The 23,796-nt window shown below is 38.0% G+C and overlaps 1 protein-coding gene across 21 annotated transcripts in view; it reads left to right on the top strand.

Moving 5' to 3' along the window:
- Positions 1-23,796, top strand: part of NKAIN (Sodium/potassium-transporting ATPase subunit beta-1-interacting protein) — a 270,678-nt gene that overhangs the window by 201,625 nt on the left and 45,257 nt on the right. For 20 of the 21 annotated variants that reach the window (XR_010951164.1, XR_010951165.1, XM_067774109.1 and 17 more), the window contains one exon: positions 18,968-19,105. The exons of the other annotated variant lie outside the window; for it this stretch is intronic. Coding sequence is in view for 18 of the 20 variants with exons in the window: in XM_067774109.1 (XP_067630210.1) it covers positions 18,968-19,105 (138 nt within the window). In the remaining 2 variants the exon portion in view is untranslated. The remainder of the gene's footprint in view (positions 1-18,967; positions 19,106-23,796) is intronic. 21 annotated transcript variants of the gene reach the window in all.

Raw genomic sequence — 23,796 nt, 5'->3', positions numbered from 1 at the left:
CGAAATCCGGGTAATGTCCGGTATCCTTACAATGAGATGATAGAGCCGTTTTGTTGTCAAAAAAATTGTTCCTTAATTTTATATTGGATTTATGAGCGGATATCCTTGTCTTCAGTTTTGATTTTGTAGTACCCACATATACTTTCTCGCATACGTGGGACCCGTTTCTGTGCCTTGGTACAATAACTATACACCTGATTAATTGCACGCATACCTACATTATTATTATCATTATTTTCGCCGCTTGCCATATTATTGTTGTAAATGTTTCTCTATTTTTGTTTACTATTACGGTATTTCATTTGGTTATCTAAATATTTACACTCTCTGTTTAGTTTTTTCGTTGGTTCCGATAATCACTTTTCTTCACAATTTTTAGTCTTTGCATCACAGCGGAAGATGTAAGTCGCGCTTATGCATTATGTTTACGAGATGGATATGTTTTTTATGTGTAATTGAATGTGTGTTTTTATTGTTTTTTATTACAGTCCTGATGATGATCTCAGATTGAGATCGAAATATTGAATAATTAAATACACACAAGCAACAAACCGCCTAGAGCTCACCAACAGAAAATATATATATTTATTCATTAACGGCCAATAAACAAATTAATTATGTCTTTTTAAAATTTATCAAATTTTAAGATGAGTTTTGAAGCACCCTTTATGTATATTTATTTTAAAGCTTAGGCTTTGGCTCTCAGAAGAGTAATAAATTTTTACAGAAATCAGTAAAATTTGTAAGATAAAACTGTTTATCATAAGTGGGCAGTGCTCAAAAATTTGTTAGTTGTTCATCTTTGGCTCAAATACAATAATATTGAACAACTGTTAATAATTTTTCTTAGTTAAGTATTAATAAAATAATTGGTTTTTGAATTTTTCAAAAATATGTAAGTAAATTTATACAATGAATTTCGAAGCAATGGTTATATACTTATCCCCTAGCGTACACATTTCACTTTTATAAGAGTACTAGAAGACCCGGCAGACGTTGTTCTGCCCTAAATTTGGCCTATCTGCATACATTTTAATAAGCTTTTTCCGTCTGACTCTGCCCCCCACCCTCCTCCCTTACTCTGTACTAAAGCACTCATCAACAGCTTTCATTTGATATCCATATTCTATAAACACATTCTATGGGTACTCGGGTTCCCGTTTCGGCTTATATCTCGAGACCCTGTACGTCGATCGCAACCAAACCTATGTAGTAACCACCGCGTGAGGTTTACGCAACTTGTGTGAAAGTTTGAACAAAATCGACCTACGCATCTCTTCAAACACCGGCGACCAACTAACACACATTTTAGCCTCTCTTTTTATGTATATAGATTTTTATTTTTGTTGGAGATTGATAACCTTGCTACTAAGACAAAACTTTTAATCATAAGTGGGTAGAGCCACACTCCTTCATACAAATCATAAGTTTATCTGATTCCAAGTTCAAATACATCTTCATAAAAAAATTTCAACGTTTGTCCTTCAGTTTTTAACAAATTTTTTATTTTTTTATTTTTGTACAATTTTACAACTTTGACGAATTATTGTGAAGCACCCTGTTACTGTGGAACCCTGTATTTTAAATTGTCCAAAGCTTAAATAATTAGCTTTCAGGTGCAGTGTAAATCTTTAAAATATCTTTATTAGTTCAAACGTTTTAATTTTTAAAAGAAAAAACTCAAAAGGCGCCATAGTGCGCCTGTTTGTGGAGTTCACTGAGGACCTGCTTGTGCTTTTTGGCTTCATACCGCTGTATTCTCAGGTGCCGTTTTTCCTCATAATGCTTACGGAGATGACCATTTAAGTCCGTGGGCGGTGTAGCGTCATCAATCAGATGTCTGTTCTCTCTCTAATGAGGAGTACTCTCGCCTCATTGAGTAGCTGGTGTTCTGGGGACATAAGAAGACAGCCCGTAACGGTTCTGAGGCAGTATTTTGGTAGGCCTATATTTTTTCCCCGTTTAGGCATGGCGACCATATCGGGGAAGCGTAGCATGCAAGTGACCGGCCAATTGCTTTGCAAGTAGTAATGAGCGTTTCTTTGTGTTTACCCCAAGTGCTGCCGACAAGAGATTTGATGATTTTATTACGGCTCTGGATTTTTGGTACAATTACGGTTGCATGCTCTCCATAATGTAGATACTGATCGAACATCACACCCAAGATTTTGGGGTGTAAGACAGTGAGTAGCGTGATGTCATCGACGTGAATATTCAATATGGTCGACATTTGTGGCGTCCATGATGTAAATAAGGTCGCCGATGATTTGGTCGGTGACATTGTACAAGCTAAACAGAAGTGGGAATAGGACACCACCCTGTGGCACCCCTTGTTTAATTCTTCTTGGTTTTGAAAAAGACGCCGTGGTATATTAGTAGGGTGCTCCGCTTACCACACCGAGGGTCCTGGGTTCAACTCCCGGGCAAAGTAACATCAAAAATTTAGAAAACAGTTTTTGCAACTAGACATTTTTTTTACTAATTGGGGTCGCCCTCGGAAGTGTTTGGCTAACATTTCGATTGTATTTCTGCCATGAAAAACTCAGTGAACACTCATCTGCCTTGCAGATGCCGTTAGATGTCGGCGTAAAAAAACGTAGACCTGTCCACCCAATTTGTAGGAAAAAGTGAAAGGCGCACGGCGAAAATTTGAAGAGAGGCATACACTTTCTGTGCTTTTGTTATGAACAAATAACTGTAAGCCCCTCCAAACTTCTCTCTGACTCTACCTTTGATTGGAGAAGATAACCTATATACATACATATATAGGCAAGCCTCCAGAAGACACTTTCCTGCTAAATGATCAATTGTGGTCAGTCGCTGTTGCTCCATTTCAGCCGCCGTCTGAGCAACAACTAGCAAAAAGCAACAACAAAAATTCACGTTAATTAAAAAATTCAAGCAAATAATTAATCCAGAACAGCGGACAATAAAAGCACCACAACAGTAAAAATTTAATTGCCAAACACGGCGACAACAACAATTATACCGTAAACTATTTGTGTACATATGTACGACGATGTTGTCATTGTTGTGCGTTGCGATGATTGAGTGAAGAAACGCGTGCTTGAGCAATTTTTGTGTTCTTATGTATTAACTACGGAATAGCAAAAAGTAGAAAGAAACAATAAAAAAAAATATACAAAAAGCAGTAGCTACAGCGTGTATTGTTTATTTTCACTGTTTTACAAGATTTGTTTTTAGCTTTAAATGGTAAGTGAAATTTCGCAGACAGCTGCTGCTGCTCTCTACTCGTAGCGAATGTGGCATGCTTTTGTTGTTGCCGCAAGAGAATTATCATCTCCCACTGCTTTTGTTTTTGCTTTATGATGCAATTTTTGAAATTGTTGCACTGGTTTTGTTGTTATTGTTGTAGTAGCCATGCGTGGCATTTCGTTGCATGCCTTTGTGCAGATTCTTTGCTGCAGCAACACAAAATTGTAAAAGCCCGTCAGAAAATTCTAACATTTGCGAGTAATTTGACAGTGAAAACATTTAAGCAAAGTGAATTAAGTTTAAAGTAGATTTTACAAAGGCTACATCAACTGTACTAGAAATAGAAGTGAAAGCAACTGTGTAGGTACATATGCCAGTATGTATATGAGGAATGAATGAGCGCAACAAATGCTCTTTCAACAATGGCGAATGAGTGTGGCTTATGAGGCGCACATACTTACTATCTACATGTTGTTGTAGTTGTTGTCGCTTAATTTAATTTCAATTGCGTGCAGCATGCGTGAAAATTTTAAAAAATTTTGAGAAAATTGAAAATTACCTCTGCAATCGTCGATTTATGTAAGTAACCGCCGGAATTTCTAGTCGTTCTGGCGAATAATGACGATTCCGGTATTCCAATAGATTACTCAATTGTCTGAGCTTTTACTCAGTATCTTAAAATAAATAAAAAATAAATAAATATAAGGCGCGATAACCTCCGAATAGATGTTAGGCCGAGCTTCTCTTCCAATTTTCGTCGGGCTCCTTTTAGTTTTTCCTACAAATTAGCGGGACGAGACCTACTTGTTTAATGCCGACTCCGAACGGCATCTGCAGGGCAGATGAGTTTTCACTGAGAAGCTTTTAATGGCAGAAATACACTCGCAGAGCTTTGCCAAACACTGCCGAGGGCGATGTATTCATGCTGAGCAAGAAAGTTTGCTATTTCCTTTTAGGTATATATTGTAACGAATTTAGGTGAATTTAGGGAAATTTCGCTTATTTGCAACCTTCTACTAACGTTCGAATCACTAAACTGTTGAATAAATAACTCCAATATTCAAAAATGCAATATGGCCTTTATTAAAGTACTTCACAATAACACTACTACTTCTCGACAGATAGCGCGCTTAAATCAAACTGAATCCATGACTTCTCAGATTGTGCTCTTTTATACTCTTCGATTTCCTCGTTCCATACTTCTAGGCGTTTCCAGAATTTACTTAGTTACCAGCTATAAAATTATAACTACAGACGCACGTGTATAGCTTCTCATACGCGCGTGTATATGTGAGTGATACTTGCACAAATAATTGTCTAAATTTGGGAGTATCTCAGATATATGCATGTGTTTGTGCGTTGCTCTACGCTGCTTGTACGGACATATGTGTAGACATAATGATTAAGTTGGTTATGTGCATACAAGTCACTGCTCAGTATCGGCTTAGAGATGATAGTATTCCTTAGTGTTGCTAAGATTCGTCACAATATTCTTTCATTTTCTCCACAGTGTTTATATGACAGCATTCTTAGTCTCAAGTTTTTGTGCTATTTTCAAGGTTTTGGTTTTCGTTTCTTTATTTTTTGGTTATTCCGATTTTGCTCTTGTTTTTTAATTATTTTTGTTTTGTTTTTTTTTTATTTGTTTTTGTTTTTTTTGCTCGTTGTGTAAGTTTAGTTAATTTTGTTGGTTTTTAAGTTTTTTATGCCTTAGTTTTGCTTTTTCACTTTGGTTTTCTTTTCTACTTTGTTTGTTTTGTTTAACTAAGTTTGTTTTTATATTGCTTGTGTTGGTATTATATATTTAAAGAGTCAGACCCGTGCGCATCTTGCGCAACAAATATAAAAGTCTCATATCAAATATCAACAGAAATCAGTTGTTCTATCAATCAAACATCTATAAAATTACATGCGCTTGCACTGCCATCTGGCGAATGCTAACAACTGCCGCTAATACAGTGTTAGTTCTAATAAAATATTCACATTAGTACCATAGTACAAATAGATTTCTTTGTGTGCTCACAATCGTTTATTTTTAACAAATTATTTTAATAAAATATAGCTAAACAAAAGCAATACGACTCGTAATGCCCAAAGCTCGCTAATAGCACGAATCCCCATCTTTACAACCAAAACTTTATTTATAGATTTGGATTGGAAATAAGAGCGAAATGGGGATCTGTACAGCAATTAGAAATAATATATAAGATAATAAAAGATAAAATGGTCCATTCAAAACATGTAAACTGCGACGGTAAATGTGTTAAATGTGAAGCTATTTAAAATTAAAGCTACAACAACCACTAGTTAACAATGTTTTTTTTTTATTTTCCTTTTCAACAAATTTTTATTTTCTTCGATGACCGCTTTTCTAGTTGTTCCAACAACGAATAATCACTTTTGCAACCTTTTCAGCTGTTGAAGTTGTTAATGTGACAACAGGAAGTAACTAACAGAAAACTGTTCGAAACCATAAAGGGACATTTTATATGAAGGACATAAGATGGCACATAAACTAGTATATTCATTTACAAAAGTCAAAAGCATAAAACATAAAATTACATTGCATGCATACACAATTACAAATGGCACACATTTGAGAAAAGGGAATATGTAAGCTTCTGAAAAGAATACATGCGCTTGGCAAAAAAGCAATGTTGCACAGTGTGTCAACCTATCTATCTCCTTTCTGGATTTAAAGTATATTGTATATAACTCCTACCGATAACCCGAAATAATGCAAATATTTGTGTAATTTCAGAGTTTGTACAAGTTATTATTAGTATTTACGAAATTCTTTTCCAGAAAACGGACTCTTACATAGTTTGTGTTGTTTTGTTTTTTTTTCGTTCGGTTTTTTTTTGGTTTCGTTTTGTCAAAACTCATTAAAGATATATTTCTGAAATTTAGTAGAGGTGTCGGTAATGCTACTAACTATAAATTTCGTGAAAATATTCAAAATCGCTTTGATCCATGCATTCTACATCAAGTACTATTTGCTATAAATATTGAAATGGTCGATAACGTATTTGCTCCATTGTACCACAATCACGTGGCATGTAACTTTATGTGTAATTATGTATGCATGTTTGTACATATGTATGTTTGCAGTTTTGCCAATGCTGGGTCAGGGTTAACTGCCGCAGCAGCATGTGCAACAGCAGCACACAAGCGTTAACACATCTATGCAGACATATGTACATACACATATACATTTGCAAATATAGTGTATAGTTGTAAATTCATGGTTTATTTACATTACTCAACGCTATACAGACCTAACAGCGTCATTTCAACACCACAACTGTGGAAATACCCTTGCAAGGCACAAGAAGACCCAAATGTGTACGCAGGATACGCATCAAACGTGAAAAGGAACGTTTCGCGCTCGTTATGTAACCACATACCAAACCTTAATGCGCTCTTTACAAATACACCTATGCAAGTGAAAGCTCTACAAATGTTGTAGCTCTTAATGAGTCCCAAAGTGCAACTGTGTAAAACTTTTACTTGATTTTTTTGCAATTATGTTTAAGTACAGATCGTTTCGTTCATCCTCCCACCACCATCCAGCCACTTAATCATAAAATGCGTTTCGTTATTAGACTCTGAATGCTGCTATGCGCGCCATTTGTTAGCTCTGTGCTGTATGGTATAAGGATTATGTGTATGTGTGTGTGTGTTGCATGCTGTTTGTTGTGGCAGGTGCATGGCATTTTGTGGCTATTTCAATGTCTGCATGCGGTTATTAATTGTTGTGGGTTGAAAAATATGGGCTGTTTGTTGTATTACTTACATACAGTTGCTTTTTAATCGCTTTTAAATCTGTTGCAATATTTATTGGTGGTTTTTTAAAAAAGTGTGACAGCGAAATATGAAAGCGTGTAAATGAAAAGCAATTAAACAGCTTTGAGCGGGTATGGTATATGAATCAAAATTTTCGTGATTGTGCGATGCTTCCCCAATTTACACTTCTTAAAAGTAGCGAAATTTATAGACACAAAAGTGATTTTAAAACATCTTATACTTTAGGCTGACGGCAGAGTGGAAGCGAGAAGCGTTGCTATAATTTAAAAATAGAAAGATATGAAAATGATTTTTTTTATAGAAAATTGTAAAAGTCACAGTGCCAGAAACGTTTCGAGTTTCTAAAATGTATGAAAATAAAAATTATTTTTAGCCTAGCTTATAACGGAACTCTGCCGTTAGTCTTAACGTTCGCTAAGCTAGCATATTTGTAAGAGAAACTTCTGCGATTGAAAGGAAATGGACTATTTTATACCCAAGGCAAAAATCAAACATAAGTAATGTACGGTTGCGAGTATTTTGTGAACCAAAGGGGGAGAGGAAGGGATGAGCGCTTCCCAAGGCAGTCGGTTCTATGTACCGGAGCGACTCGGGATTTTTCCCGACCAAGGACTGTCATTTCGGTGTGACCCCATTTAATTTGTTGCGTCCCTCCCACAAATTGTCATCCTCCCAGCAGCTCCTTGCAGCAGGACTGCTCCATATTCTTTTACTCCGGGAAGGCATCGAATCCAATCCGGGTCCGTCTCATGACCCCGGTTCTGAGAAATAGTTTTGCTGCATCTGCCGGAAAAGAATCTTTTTAGGACGGTCATACTCTGTTCAGTGTGTCTCGTGCAAGGGATGGTTGCATCGGACAGGTTGTTCTGGGCTTGATCCCAAAACCCGACGTCCACGTAACTTTTATAAATCGTTTGTGGCTCTTGCTGTTAACGCCCAAGGGCGTCTCGTAGTCTACGCCTAAGCGCCCCCCTCCCCCCCCCCCCCCCCCCCCCTCCACTACCTCCCAGCTCAGCAAGCCACAACAAGTACCCGCTGCTGCTCGCACCCCACGGCGCCAACAACTCAAACAGCTGCTACCACTCATAACTACTACCTTCGTAGTAGAGTCGGTAGCAACGCTGAGCATCAGCCCCTGCCCCCGTCTTCTCCTCCCCTCTTTTCCGGCAGCAATCGTGCAGGTCAGGGAAACAGACTCTTAGTCCCTACCTCCGTTTGCACCGTTTTCCAGTACAGAATATATAGGTTTGCGACATCAGCCAAATGCAGTACCTGCCTTGGGTGGTGCCACTTTCCTAGATGTACTGGTATCCGCGACGGCAACCCCCCGACGGGTTTCATCGCGCCATGTTGCCAGGACGCAAACCCAAATCATCCGGGTACCCCAATGCTTGCCCAAGGACGCCCAGTCCCAGAGCCACAACAGCAATTGCGTCCTGGCCTTCCACAACCCAGGCGTAGTCACCCGTAACTTACCCCCAGAGTGGCGGCGTCTCCCCTTATGCACTTCAGAATTATGCAGTTAAACTGTAATGGACTAACTGGAAAGATTACGGAGATAGTCGATTTCGTGAAGCGGCACAACATCCGCATTGCTGCGATTCAAGAGACTAAACTCACAGCAAGATCTGCATTGCAGACCTGCTCTGGGTATAATGTCCACAGGAAAGACCGCGAGAGCGGAAATGGAGACGGCCTCGCGTTTATCATACACCACTCTGTGCAATATTATATATTTGATCCTGCCATCGACCGCAGGGACAATGTCTTAGGACGTCAAGGCCTATCTGTCCGGTCAGGCGATGCAAACCTAGAAATCACCAACATCTACATCCCTCCTGCCACCTGTTGCCCCAGTGGATACCGCCCTAATATCAGAGCCTTACTCACTGACAACAATCGCATTTTCTTAGGCGATTTCAATGCCCATCACGATCTATGGCATTCAAACTTGCGGGCGGACAGTAGGGGTGAGATGTTGGCGGATCAAATAGAAGAAACAACGTTCTGCACAATAAACGGAGACGCCCCCACACGTATGGTAGGAAGCTGTCACAGTTCGCCAGATATCTCAATTGTGAGCGCAGAACTCGTAAACTGCGTCAACTGGCAGCCGATGGTAACATTGGCATCCGACCACCTGCCCATCGCTCGAGCGTACCGCCGACTTCATCGTTACCGAAAAACGCACTTTCATAATCTTCAAAAAAGGAAAGTGGGAAGAATATAAATCTTTTACAGATAACCGCTTTGCTGCCCTCCCTATCCCGACTGATGCCCGCCAAGTGGAGCGTGCCTTCCGTAAGGTCATTGAATCCGCCTCGGCGCGTTTCATTCCCGCCGGGAGAATTCCCGAAATCCCGCCCCACTTCCCGGCGGAGGCCACAAACTTAGCGAGAGAACGTGACCTTATAAGACAGCTTGATCCAGGCGACCCCCAAATAAAGGATATAAACCAACGCATCAGATTGCTTGTGGACGAACACAAGCAGGCGAAATGGGAGGAGCACCTAAGAGGTTGTAACCTCTCTACCGGTGTGGGCAAACTTTGGTCCACCGTAAAGTCCCTATCGAATCCGACTAAGCACAAAGACAAAGTTTCCATCGCCTTTGGCGAAAAGTGCTGTCGGATGCGAAAAAATGCGTGAGCGCTTTCTGCCGACAATATATAATGCATCCTACGGTCGACAAAGATAGACGGAGAGCCAATAGACACGCACATAAACACAAATTCAGCGCGTCACCAATCACCATCACCGCTAAAGAGGTTGAGGACGCCATTGGGCGCGCTAAACCATCTAAAGCAGTGGGCCCAGACGGCATAGCCATGCCGATGCTTAAAAGCCTAGGGAAAGAGGGTTTCAAATATTTAGCATGTCTTCAACCTGTCTCTTTCCACCTTTGTCATACCCGATAAATGGAAAATGGCCAAGGTGGTCCCGCTACTAAAGCCTGGGAAACTAGCTAACATAGGTGAGTCGTATCGTCCGATATCTCTCCTATCGCCAGTAGCAAAGACGCTTGAAGCCATTTTGCTCCCTTATTTCCAAGCAAATTTGCAGCTAGCCTCTCATCAGCATGGCTTCAGAAAATTCCATAGCACTACCACCGCGCTAAATGTCATTATCACCCAGATATATTGCGGTTTAAATCAATACCCCCACCATAGAACAGTACTCGTAGCGATAGACTTATCAAAAGCTTTTGATACGGTCAACCATGGCTCGTTACTGCAAGACCTGGAAGGGTGTACCCTTCCCCCATGTCTTAAAGGGTGGACCGCAAATTATCTGGGTGGTCGGCAGGCATCGGTGCAATTTAGAAACGAAACATCAAAACCAAGGAGAATTAAACAAGGGGTGCCACAGGGTGGTGTCCTATCCCCACTTTTGTTTAATTTCTACATATCTAAGCTACCTTCACCACCGGAAGGAGTCACAATCGTTTCCTACGCCGATGACTGCACAATAATGGCCACAGGCCCAGGCCCAAGATCGATGCGATATGCAATAAAATAAACGGCTACCTCCCTGATCTCTACAGTTTTTTCGCCTCGCCAAACCTGGCATTATCACCGACTAAATCTTCCGCGACCTTATTTACAACATGGACGTCCCAAATGTCGACCATTTTGAACATCCACGTCGATGGCACTACGCTACCGACTGTCCTACACCCCGAAATCTTGGGTGTGACGTTTGATCAGGATCTACATTTTGGTGAGCACGCAGCCGCAATTGTTCCGAGAATTCAGAGCCGTAACAAAATCCTCAAATCCCTCGCTGGCAGTACCTGGGGAAAAGATAAAGAAACGCTCATGACTACATACAAAGCAATTAGCCAGCCGATTCCGTGCTACGCGTCACCCATATGGTCGCCAAGCCTAAAAATTACCCACTGGAAGAAACTACAGGCCTGCCAAAATACTGCTCTCAGAATCGCCACGGGCTGTCTTCTTATGTCCCCCGAACACCATCTGCATAATGAGGCGAGAATACTTCCCATCAGGGAGAGAAATGAGATGCTGACCAAACAGTTCCTGTTGAATACCCAGAAACCTGAGCATCCCACCAGACATCTGATTGATGAACCAGCACCGCCTAGGGGCTTAAGGGGTCATCTCCGTAAGCATTTTGAGGAAATACGGCACCTGAGAACCCAGCCGTATGAAGCGAAAAAACACAAGCAGGTCCTTGGTGAACTCCATAAACAGGCGTCGGACCTTTATGCCGGGAATTGCCCGGTGAATCCAGTACTTAAAGAAAAGTATCCAAAACTCGCGGAAGAGGAACGCATACTCCCCAGGGAAACGCGTGTCACTCTTGTTCAACTTCGTTCTGGATACTGTAACAGGTTAAACTCTTACCTATCCAGAATCAACCCCGACATACAACATGTATGCCCCGCTTGCAATTTGTCCCAACATGACACCAACCATCTCTTTAATTGTAATGTGGAACCAACACCTCTAACACCCCTTTCCTTATGGTCCACCCCTGTTGAAACGGCAAGTTTCCTCGGACTCCCGTTAGAGGATATTGATGGCAATTTGTGATCGGTCGCGGCTGTTAGGCGGGGCGAAGCATTGCTACAACAACAACAACAACAGGAAGGGATGAAATCGATAAAAAGGGATGAAATCGATAAAAAAAATTTACCAAAATTTACCCACATGTATGGAAATTTTCATCGTTTTACAGAACAAGAACTCCTCTTTAGTTCCAGGGGAGGGTTTTACTTGAATCTAAAGCAATACCGAAATAGTTCATATCCGGTCCTTAAAACACTCCCCAACTGATTAAAAATAAGTAGTTGAACCAAAAGGACCCGGCAATAGTCCCGAAAAATTAACGAAATAATACCTAGTTAAATAGTCCCGAACTAGTCTGAAATAAAACTAAAGTGGTCCCTAAATTAATTCTACTTGATCCCGAAATTGCCTTGCAATCGTCTTGAAATTATAAAAAACTCCAAAATAATCCACAAGTATACCTAAAATAGGTCCGAAAGTATTATGAATCAGTCCGAAATAATACGAAAAGCAAACCCGGGATAACAACTCCGTCTATGTGAGCGTGATAACAAATATTATTGGTTAAGGTCAAACAGATCTTGAGTGAACCCATAAAATCAAATTTAATTGGTAAAGGTTAAGGAGACTCACTTAGTCAATATTACCAATCCAGGTCAATATACTTAAAGTTAAAGCGATTAAAAAATAATCATAAATGGGGTGTGTGACCTTTCGAAAAAAAAAACCTAGCTAGGAGATTCTTTCGGACTAATGACGCAGAAAAAATATGATCTAAATGAGAAATTAAGTCACAAAGATGATTTAAGTAATTGATGGAGGGGACGTTTTAGTAAGGCGCTATTGTAAAATAATTTAAAAGTTATTCTTTATAATTATAGGAGACGAAATATTTATTAGCAAATTTTTCGAAATTTGTCGGAGTTGTTAAAGTCCAAAAATTATCTAAAAAATCCCATAAAAATATAAAGGTTTCTTATATTTAAACTTTTGTTTCACCAATTTTTTTGGGGTTATTATCCAATCAAACCATTATGATACATTTTTATTTTACTTACCTTTTATTTTACTTACTCTTCGCACTTTGCAAGATACCCGACGAAGTGTTCATATTCATTCGCTCCTTTTGCAAAAAAAAAATTGTCAATCACGCTTAACACCTGCATCACCTACTGATGCGAAATCACAAATACAAGAATAACAAAGAAACAACTGAAATAGCCAAGTAAAAAATAAAGTTTACCTCAGACATAGTGCTAAATAAAGTTCTAAGAGTTATGGCCATGAACTGTTGAAAGTATGAAAATTGAAATACACATACGTATGTATGTATGCATGTGTTTCTGACTCTCTTCATGTATAAGTATGTGCGCTCTAAGTCATTTGCAAAGTGTCATATCTCACATCTGCATACATCACCAGTATGCACTTCTTAATTGAAACTAATTGATTCAAAGAGGATGATGTGATTACCTTACTTGGCTAAGAAGGGTTGTTGTAGTTTAGACTGCATATGTTTGCGCAATTGCAATTTGCACAAATATTGAACATAAGCTTTTGTGACCTCTTTTGAAGCAATATGCAAAAAGCTTCTTCTCGTGTAACTGGATATTTTTTCAACTATACCTGCACACAATTAAAAAGGTTTCCATTTGGCAATACTTAGATAGGAATATGCATTTTAACATGCTGAATGCTAATATGTGGTCCATTGGCCTGGCCTGCCTCTCTTATAGCTCCGTCACATAATCAGTTTTTCATATCGACGAGTTTAACTCAAGCTTATGCATTATGAGTAGATTGCACGTATTTTTATGGAGAACGGTAGAATGAGCGACACTGGCGCCATCTGATATGAAAAGGGTAGCCAACTCTCAAATAATGTTGCAAGCAAACCATAAGATGTAGGACTGGATATTTGCTTTGGCTAAGGGTGCTGGTACACTTTGCAAGTGAAATTATTTTTGCCTCTCGTTGATAACTTTTCTAATATTTTTCGCAATTAGAACTGCAGTGTATCAAATGAATATGACACAAAATATGTTAGCAACTATTTTTGTTTTATAGGGAGAATTTTTATACCAGTGCTTCGCGAAATTTTGTATGTGAATGGGCAAGGTGAAATAAAATTCAATTGCCAAGTATGAAGTTCCTTCATATTTATAAACGTAACATCTTGGTTGATTGTGGCGATGTTACTGGAATGCATACGCTTTTGTTAAACGCATATATATGATAAATTTAATTGTGCCGCGCCCTTTAGGTAGTCAGTAAAATGTTGCGAAAACTTTTAAGTTTCCAGTAGCACTTGTTTTCTCTTATGTGTACTTTGTCAGCTAAGAGAAAGGCTGATATAGCATCCTGCATGCAATTTAGTCGGTCTGTTACATAATGTCATGTCTAATATGCTCACGAGGTCTTCTCAACAAAATCTTGTTTTTGTGCATTCGTCGACAACCTTAGAGGCAGTTGTAAGGACTGCAATGCACGCCAGGAGCCTTTTTCGAAAAAAAAAATAATAATTTTTTAACGATTTGTTACAAAAGAAAGTTCATTCTAGAAATTGGTGAAACCCTGAGATTGATATTCGCATTACTTTTTGAGTTATGAAATTGCGCGGTACACACCATGAGAGAGCTAGCTCACACGAACCACTATACCTGCTCGCCGTGTAAATAAAACGGCATTCGAGTTAGAGGCCTTTTATCGCGAAGCCTCAAATATTTAGTTCATACAGTTACTTTTTGTTCAAAATTACATATCGAATAATACTTAAGTAAAATAAATTTGCCGCCATTTCAAAAAAAAAAAAAAAAAAAAAAATAAAACCACATCTAAGAAAACTTTTGAAAACGCCCTGTTTCAGAATCTACTTCAAAAGGGCCCTCTTTAAAAATGCGGTTAAATAATACCCCTTTCTCAGGATTTGCTTCAAAAACGCCCTTCCTAACGTCAAAAGGTATTGAGTTTATGCTCAGGTAGGATGTTTTTGAAATAAATTCTAAGATAGTCCATTTTCTAATAAAATTTTTTCAAAATTTTTCCGAGATAGGGCCTTTGCCGAGCCTATTCCTATTACTTTTTTAAGTTTTCGTATATTTACTATTTTTATTAAATTTTTTTAAGTTTTGTTTTTGTTTTGCATTTACATCTGTATTATTTTTCCTTTCTCAGTTTTCACTTTCCTTTTTTTCTCTTTATTTTACTTATGTCCTCCTATTTTTATTTCCTCTATATACCTTTTCCTTCTATATATCTTTTGCTTTTTTTATTTTGCTGCTGTTTTTCTTAATTTTTGCTTTTTATATTTGTTGTCTTTTTTCTGGTTCTCTTTTTACTTTATTTCCTATGTATTATTTATTTCTTCTTTTTTCTTTTCCTTTTTGTTATATTTTTTTGTCCTTTTTTATTTAATTTTAATTTTTATTTTTATTTCCTTTCTTATTATTATTATTATTACCTTTGTATTAAGTCCCTTTCATGTTTCTCTCCTCATTTCCATACGAATTTTTGACCCACGGAAAAGCTTTTTTGGTAACTTCCCGTTGAGCTAGACACTTGTTACTTAGAACATAGTTCAAATCTGGGAGACATTACAACACAAGATTCGTGGAAAACAAAATGCCGCCAAGTGGCAGACGAATCGAGATAAACGAAAATCCCTGAAAAAACGCAGGTAATCTTGCGATCGATTTTTAAGTAACTTCCCGGTGAGCTAGGTTACCTAACCTAACCTAACCTAACCTCCCGGTGAGATAGAGACTTGAAATTTGGGCCGTGAGTCAGAACCCGTCGACAATGCAATATTTGATCAAAAAAATTCCGCTAGGTGGCGCATGGATGGAGATATTAGGAAAATTAATGTTAATTTGGGAATCTTTCAATCCATTTTTAACGAACTTCCCGGTTACCTAGAGACTTGTAACTTAGCACATAGTTCGGGACCCAGTGACAATACAATTTACAGAAAACAAAATTCCGCTAGGTGGAGCGCTAAGTGAAATAACTACAAATCCTTGAAAAACGAGTGGAACCTTGCAATCGATTTTTGAGTAACTGCGCGGTAAGCTGGAGATATGAAACTTGGGCCGTAAGTCAGAACCCGGTGACAATGCAATATTTTACCAAAAAAATTCCGCTAGGTGGCGCATGGATGGAGATATTAGGAAAATTAATGTTAATTTGGGAATCTTTCAATCCATTTTTAACGAACTTCCCGGTTACCTAGAGACTTGTAACTTAGCACATAGTTCGGGACCCAGTGACAATACAATTTACAGAAAACAAAATTCCGCTAGGTGGCGCATGGATCGAGACATTAAGAAAAGTAATTTTAATTTGGGAATCTTTCAATCCATTTTTAACTAATTTCCCGGTTACCTAGAGACTTGTAACTTAGCACATGTTTCGAGACAAGGTGACAATACAATCTACAGAAAACAAAATTCCGCTAGGTGCCGCGCTAAGTGGGATAACCACACATCCTTGAAAACGAGGGGAATCTTGCAATCGATTTTTGAGTAACTTCCCGGTGGGCTGGAGATATGAAACTTGTGCCGTAAGTCAGAACCCTGTGATAATGCAATATTTTGTCAAAAAAATTCCGCTAGGTAGCGCATGGATCGAGATATTAGGAAAATTAATTTTAATTTTGGGAATCTTTCAATTTATTTTTAACTAATTTCCCGGTTACCTAGAGACTTGTAACTGAACACATAGTTCGAGACCAGGTGACAATACAATTTATAGAAAACAAAGTTACGCTAGGTGGCATGCGGATCGAGATAGTAAGAAAACTAATTTTAATTTGGGAATCTTTCAATCCATCTTTAACTAACTTCCCGGTCACCTAGAGACTTGGAAATTGGCACTTAGTTAGAGGCCTGGTGACAATACAACTTATAGAAAACAAAATTCCGCTAGGTGGCGTGCTAGTCAAGATAAATGTAAATCCTTTAAAAACGGGGGGAATCTTGCGATCGATTTTCGAGTAACTTCCCGATGAGCTAGACATGAAACTTGGGCCGTAAGTCAGAACTCGGTGACAATGCAATATTTTATAAAAAAAAACCCACTAGGTGGCGCATGGATCGAGATATTGAGAAAACTAGTTTTAAATTGGGAATCTTGCAATCGATTTTTAACTAACTTCCTGGTTATCTAGAGACTTGAAACCTGAAATATAGTTTAAAACTCGGTAACAGTACAATGTTTGATCAAAAAATTGGAGCTACGTAACGCACAAGTCGAACTATTTAGAAGACTAGGTCACACCTTCATGGATAGCCTCCTGAGTGTTGCAGGCGTTGTAGAATTCCACCTCGTTGAAGGCCCAACTCAATGCACGTCCTTGCATACTTTTAGGCGTACGCGACTTTCACCACAATTCTTTAAGACTTTCAGGCGTATGCGAATTTCACCACGATTTTCAGCTTTAAGTAGCTGGAAAACGAGGTGGAATTCTCTTGTTATGATGCGAGGTGGAATTCTGTTGTTTTCGCCAGTGTTGTCAGCGAAAATTCCACTAATTCTCCTAAATCTTGCTATTTTGAACAAATAAATAAAGATAAGAATTTTCACTTAGGAATTACTTAAATTACTAATCAAATTTGAAATTGCCTTTTTGTAGGCAGTACTAAAAAATTTAAAATAAAAAGATGATAAAAAATTTTTAAGGACTACCTTTATATAAATGGACCAAAAAATAGAAGGCAATTTTTCTTTTAATGTAGACATTGCCTTGTTGAATTTTGACAAAAAAAACTTTAACAATAGCTCTTGTAAAATAATATTGGTATTTAAAACTATAAAGGTGGAGCGCAATCTTTCAATTTAAGGCAAACCATGTACTTGGGATTAACTAATTGATTATTTAATATTTAAACACGCGCTCTACCTTTATAATTTTAAATCCCAACATTCTTTTACATGAGCTATTGTTAAAGTTTTTTTTGTCAAAATTCAACAAGACTATGTCTGTATTAAAGGAACAATTGCCTTCTATTTTTTGGTCCATTTATACAAAGGTAGTCCTTAAAATTTTTTTATAATTTTTTTGTTTTTCCTTTTTATTTGTTTTTTCTTCATATTTTTTTATTTAATTAATTTTCTCTATTTTTTATCGTAAATTTTTTGTTTGATTCGCCATGAGTTTTTTCTTTATAAATAAAAAAATAAATGAAAGGCGCGATAACCTCCGAAGAAATTTAGGGCGATCTGCTCTTCCAATTTGCGTCGTGCTCGTTTTTAATTTTTCCTACTAATTGGCGTTACGGGACGTACTTGTTTTATGCCGACTCCGAACGGCATCTGTAAGGCCAAACACTGCCGAGGGGCGACCCTGCTTAGAAAAATTGTCTTCTTACCGAAAAAGCTTGTTTCCTAAAGTTTTGATGTTGCTTTGCCCGGGGCGTGAACCCAGGATCTTCAGTGTGGTACGCGGAGCACGCTATCACGGCAGCCGCCGCTTGTTTTACCTTCTCTTTTTTCCCTGCTCTTGGCATTAATTTTTATTACTTCTGTTTCACAATGACGTTACGCTTATTTGGTTTCTTAACTTTTACCAATTAAATTCAATTAAATATAATAAATAACAAACCTATCAGTAAAACCATGTAGTCCAGTAGTATTTACATATGTACATCAATAAACAAATATACACATATATTAGGGTGGTTATTATAATAAAATACCTGATTTTTCCCGATAAAAACGTTCTGCAAATGGAAAAATGGCCATGTATTGTACTTTTCTTTTTATTATCAAGAAAATACATTATTTGGTATGCCAATGGCAGGCGAAGAAGTTTTATCATTTTACTTTATTCAAATTTTTTACACCCCTTAACGTCTCCAATCGGAATCAAAATTTACATATGATATTCTTGACCTTGGTATTACCGTTTAAAGTGGTGAACCTGGAAAAGCACCTTTATTTCGTATATAAGAACCACCCTAATAAACATACATAACACAGTAACTGCACAAATGGCTACAATAAAAATATTATTAAATTGTAAATATATATATATGTAGTCACTGAGTGTAATATTAATGACTTTGTGATGCGTAAAGTGAAGTTATGTATTGTAGCAATTGAGGGTACTGGGTCAGTGGTGGCCATACAAAATTTCCTCCGAATGCATTCATGTGTGCGAAAATACTTAGTCGGACATCACGAAATTTTCTTTTCCATTGCATTGTAGTAGAACAATGCAGCTGCTATTAAACACAATAAATAATGTACTGATATATCAATTGAAATTATTACCATGCGTACCGAGAATAGGCGCATACATATCAGTATCTTGGGTTATAAACTTTCATCTTTACGAGATTATAAATAAAGACTATTTTAATATTTGAAGACTATTTAATCAAACTATTTTAATTTTGTATCATTTTTTCTTTGCAGGTAACAATAATCGAACGCCAAGTATTCGATTTTCTCGGATACATGTGGGCGCCCATATTCGTGAATTTCTTTCATATAATTTTCATCATATTGGGATTTTATGGAGCATATCATTTTAGAATAAAATATATAATAACAGTAAGTAAAATGAAGTAGGGTTTTAATATTTTAATGTTCATGCACCTATTTAGGTTGTTGTTGTTGTAGCAATGCTCGCCCTAATAGCCGCGACCGATCACAAATGGTCATCAATATCCTCTAACGGGAGTCCAAGGAAACTTGCCGTTTCAACAGGGACGAAACAAATTAGATGGGTCACACTGAAATGACAGTCCTTGGTCGGGAAAAATCCCGAGTCGCTCCGGTACATAGAACCGACTGCCTTGGGAAGCGACCTATTTAGGTGTTTTTGATTAGCCTATTTTTCTTAAAATCCAAATCGTTTAAAAATTAAAATATGTAAACTAAAAAGCAGAACCAAATGCCAAAAACGTGGCGTCCGCCTTGGTGTAATGGTGATGAGCTCATTCATTTGAATAAACGTTCATACCCATTTCTTACTCTCCATATATGTAGTAACCTATTCTTTTTTTTTTTTATCTCTTATCGCCCTAGTAATTGAACGAATTTTATTAATTTGGCTATCTTATCTGTGTTATTGAAATAAATATAAAAAAAACTTATAATATTAAGGTAAACATAGCCAATTGAGGAGAGCGAGATAGCGGCGTTAAACTGTTTGACTTCCGTCACAAAATGTTGATAATGAAGTGAACTTGAATACAATACCTAAAGTTGTGATTAGAATATCAACCCATATGTAGAAGGGACTGCCCTTCATGACAAAATAAATTTATAAACACAAAGCATAACAAGCATATAAAAGTTACAAAAAAATTTATAAAAAAAAGAAATGCATGAGGGCGCATAATAAGCGTATCTATAAATAAATGAGTAAAAAAGTCCGATAACAGAACTTCAACGCAATAACGACTCATTTTTGTAGCACGTGTTATTCACTCTTTATATCGGATATATACCGGATGCCAAAAGACATGCTAGTGAAATAAAGAACCGATTTATTTTGAGTAGTGACAGTATTCCAAAATTAGTGTTCATAGGGAAGGTTAGGTTAGGTTGAACTGGCCTGTCCACGAGGATCTCGCATAGACTGAATAAGTCCCTAGTGTTACCAGAAGTTTGTTTTAACGACCAAACTGAAAAACCCTATCAAAAACCAGGACCTATGTTATAAAATAACTCCGTCCTCTTGGCAAATACTAGAAGCTTCCTAGGACTTAAGTCACTTTCTGCTTCTAGATCTGACAGCTAAATCACTCCTAATAGTTGGAGTCTTAGCCTGGCAAGCCCAGGGCAAGAGCACAGAACGTGCTCGATCGTTTCCTCCTCCAGCCCGCACATCCTACATCTGGTTTCACTGACCAAGCCTAATTTAAAGGCATGTGCCGCCAGAAGACAGCGTTCAGTCAGAATACCCGTCATGAGTCTACAGTCCTCTCTTTTTAATGATAGAAGCAACTTTGTTAGTCTAAGGTTGTAAGACCTACACAAAATCTTCGACACATTACAGCTCCGCGCTTGAACCCACGCCTTTCCTGCTTGGTCGATCATGTGCACCTCTCGCCTTCGCTTAATTTCGCCCAGTCTAAGTGGGACGTCTACGGAGCAAGCTTCAAGGGATGCGCCCTTTTTAGCTACTTCATCCGCTTTTTCATTCCCACCTATTCCCATATGCCCTGGGACCCAGTATAGATGTATGCTTCTCCCTGTACCGATTCTCTCCAGGGACTGCTTACACTCTAACAGGCATTTTGATGCTGTGCTATGCGAGATTATTGCCTTAATTGCTGCTTGACTGTCAATATAAAAGTTAACACGATTGCAGCTTGGGCTATTTTCTTCCGGGGTTTCTTCTACTTTGGTTACGGCTACTATTTCCGCTTGGAAAACGCTACAGTAATCCGGAAGCCTGTAGGATCTGTTTATTTCCGGATCAGCACAGTATACCGCAGACCCTACTCCTTCCACTACTTTGGAACCATCTGTGTACACATGTATCGCCTCGTCCGCCATTTGAGCACCCTTGCGCCAACCGTCCACCTCTATTGTGGCCTTAAGATCGCCCTCGATGCGCAGATAGGGAATCAGGTAGTCCGTTCGTCTTGGGATTGAGTTCACAGGAAAAGAAGATTTTAAAATTAAGTAGAAAGACGGTTCCGCAATAGCCGACGAACCTTTAGAGGAAATTAAAAAAAAAATGTTTAAAAATTTCTTCTCAGAAAAACAAAAAAATATCCCAAAAGTACTAAAAAAGTGAACGAAAATTGTATATACATATAATAAAAAAGTTCGAGGATTAATCAGCAGGTAACTCAGCTCAGAAAATCTATATCTTATAAGAGAGCTTATATCTTATAAGAGAGCTTATATCTTATAAGAGAGCTTTGAATAAAGCTTTGGCGGCCACCGTGATGGTAGCGTGCTCCGCCTACCACACCGTACAAAGCAACATCAAAATTTTATAAATAAGGTTGTTCAATTAGAAAACAATTTTTCTAAGCGGGGTCGCCCCTCGGCAGTGTTTGGCAAGCGCTCCGGGTGTATTTCTGCCATGAAAAGCTCTCAGTGAAAACTCATCTGCCTTACAGATGCCGTTCGGAGTCGGCATAAAACATGTAGGTCCCGTCAGGCCGATTTGTAGGGAAAATCAAACGACGCAAATTGGAAGAGAAACTCGGCCTTAGATCTCTTCGGAGGTTATCACGCCTTACATTTATTTTTTTTTATTCCATTTTCGAGATAGGAGCGAAGAAATTAATTAAATTTTTGTTTTAAATTTTCTTATTGGAGCTGAGAGCTATGCTAATGTGAACTTATTAACTAGGCCCATACTCAAAAAAGGCGTATTCCAAAATATTCGAAATCGCACATCACTAATAATTATTTCTATAAGTACAAAGTACATTAGTCGGTTGATATCTCCCTGCATTAAGTTATCATTGAATAAATATATTTGAAATGAAGGGGAAAACTTTCATGAACTCTGTTTGAACTAAAGCTTTGATAAATTTTGCTGCAGCAGCTTGGATTAATCCAGGCTTTTTATATTGCAGTGCCGATTGATAATGCGTTCAAACGGAGATATTATGGACTTTACATGGACTCAAATAGAGTTGTTAAGCAGTATCATATCAAAACACTTCTTGCGTTTGAACCAGATAAGCCTAAAGAGGTCACCGCGTCATCCACAAAGGTTCGGCAAAGCATCAGGGCGATTAATGCCTGAAAAATCTTGTTCTCAGAGCCCAATACCCAGACCTCACAGTAGAAGAAAGCAGACCTCCTAAAGAAGCGGCAGCCTCTTTGGCAAAACTCATACTTAATAAAAATCAACTCTGACATACGTCCTGAATGCAATGTGTATCCTCATGACACCAAACATCGTTGTAATTGTAATGTGGAACCAGCGCTTTTAAAATCCTTGTTTCTTTGGTCCAGTCCTATTGAAAGTTTCCTTCACGTTGCGTTACAGAATATCGAAGACAATTTGCCGGCCATCGTACATATTGAATGGGGAGAGGTACTTCTACAAAAAATAAAAAAGAAAGGGAAAGTGGAAACTGAGAGCATTAAGAAGAGGAATTAGTGGAACAGGAGTCGAAAAGGAAATGAATAAGGTAAAGGGTAATTTTGTGGATGAATAGAAAAGAAGAGAAGTAGACTGGAAACTGGAAAGCGAGGGGGAAAGAGTGAAAGGCAAGACGGGGGATGATTGGAAAGCGAAATAAAGAGTTGGAAGGAGTGGGAGAGACGTACAATTCTCGCCAGAAAGGAGGATATAAAGTGATAAAAAAGGGTGGCGTAAGAGGAGAGGAGAAGAAGGAAACGAGAATAAGAGTGTGAAAAAAGGAAAACAATTAGATGAAGAGGGAGAGAAGTAAGAGAAATAGAGGACAGGCTACAGAGAAAAACGATAAAAATTTTGCTAGTTTCACTTAAATATGATTTTAATCAAAAAGTTAGCACTAAACTAAATTGTTCCAGTAGATTAAACCAAAATATCTTCCTAAAGATATTTAAACACTGCTCCAAACTTCTGCCTCTGTCGTATTTTCACACTCTTTTTATACTCAGCTGAGCAGAGCTCACATAATATATTAATTTTGTTCGCATAACGGTACCCCATAACGGCATAAACTACTCGAGATAGATATAGACTTCTATATATCAAAATGATCTGGGCGAAAAAAGAAATTCATTTAGCCATGTCCGTCCATCCGTCAGTAAACACGATAACTTGAGTAAATTTTGAGGTATCTTAATAAAATTTGGTATGTAAGTTCCTGGGCACTCATTTCTGATCGCTATTTAAAATGAACGAAATCGGATTATAACCGCGCCCACTTTTTCGATATCGAAAATTTCGAAAAACCGAAAAAGTGCGATAATTCATTACCAAAGACGGATAAAGCGAAGAAACTTAGTAGGTGGGTTGACCTTATGACGCAGAATAGAATATAGGTAAAATTTTGGGCGGTGGGCGTGACACCGCCCACTTTTAAAATAAGGTAATTTAAAAGTTTTGCAAGCTGTAATTTGGCAGTCGTTGAAGATATTATGATGAAATTTGCCAGGAACGTTACTCCTATTACTATATGTGTTCTAAATAAAAATTAGCAAAATCGGATGACGAACACGCCCACTTAAAAAAAAATTTTAATAGTCAAATTTTAACAAAAAATTGATGTAAGTAAATTATGTCAACATTCAACTCCATTAGCGATATGGTACAACAAATACAAAAATAA

This window comes from Eurosta solidaginis, chromosome 3 (assembly GCF_040869045.1).
Source record: "Eurosta solidaginis isolate ZX-2024a chromosome 3, ASM4086904v1, whole genome shotgun sequence".
In the NCBI taxonomy this organism is placed as follows: domain Eukaryota; kingdom Metazoa; phylum Arthropoda; class Insecta; order Diptera; family Tephritidae; genus Eurosta; species Eurosta solidaginis.
This window is presented reverse-complemented; position numbering and strand designations above follow the sequence as displayed.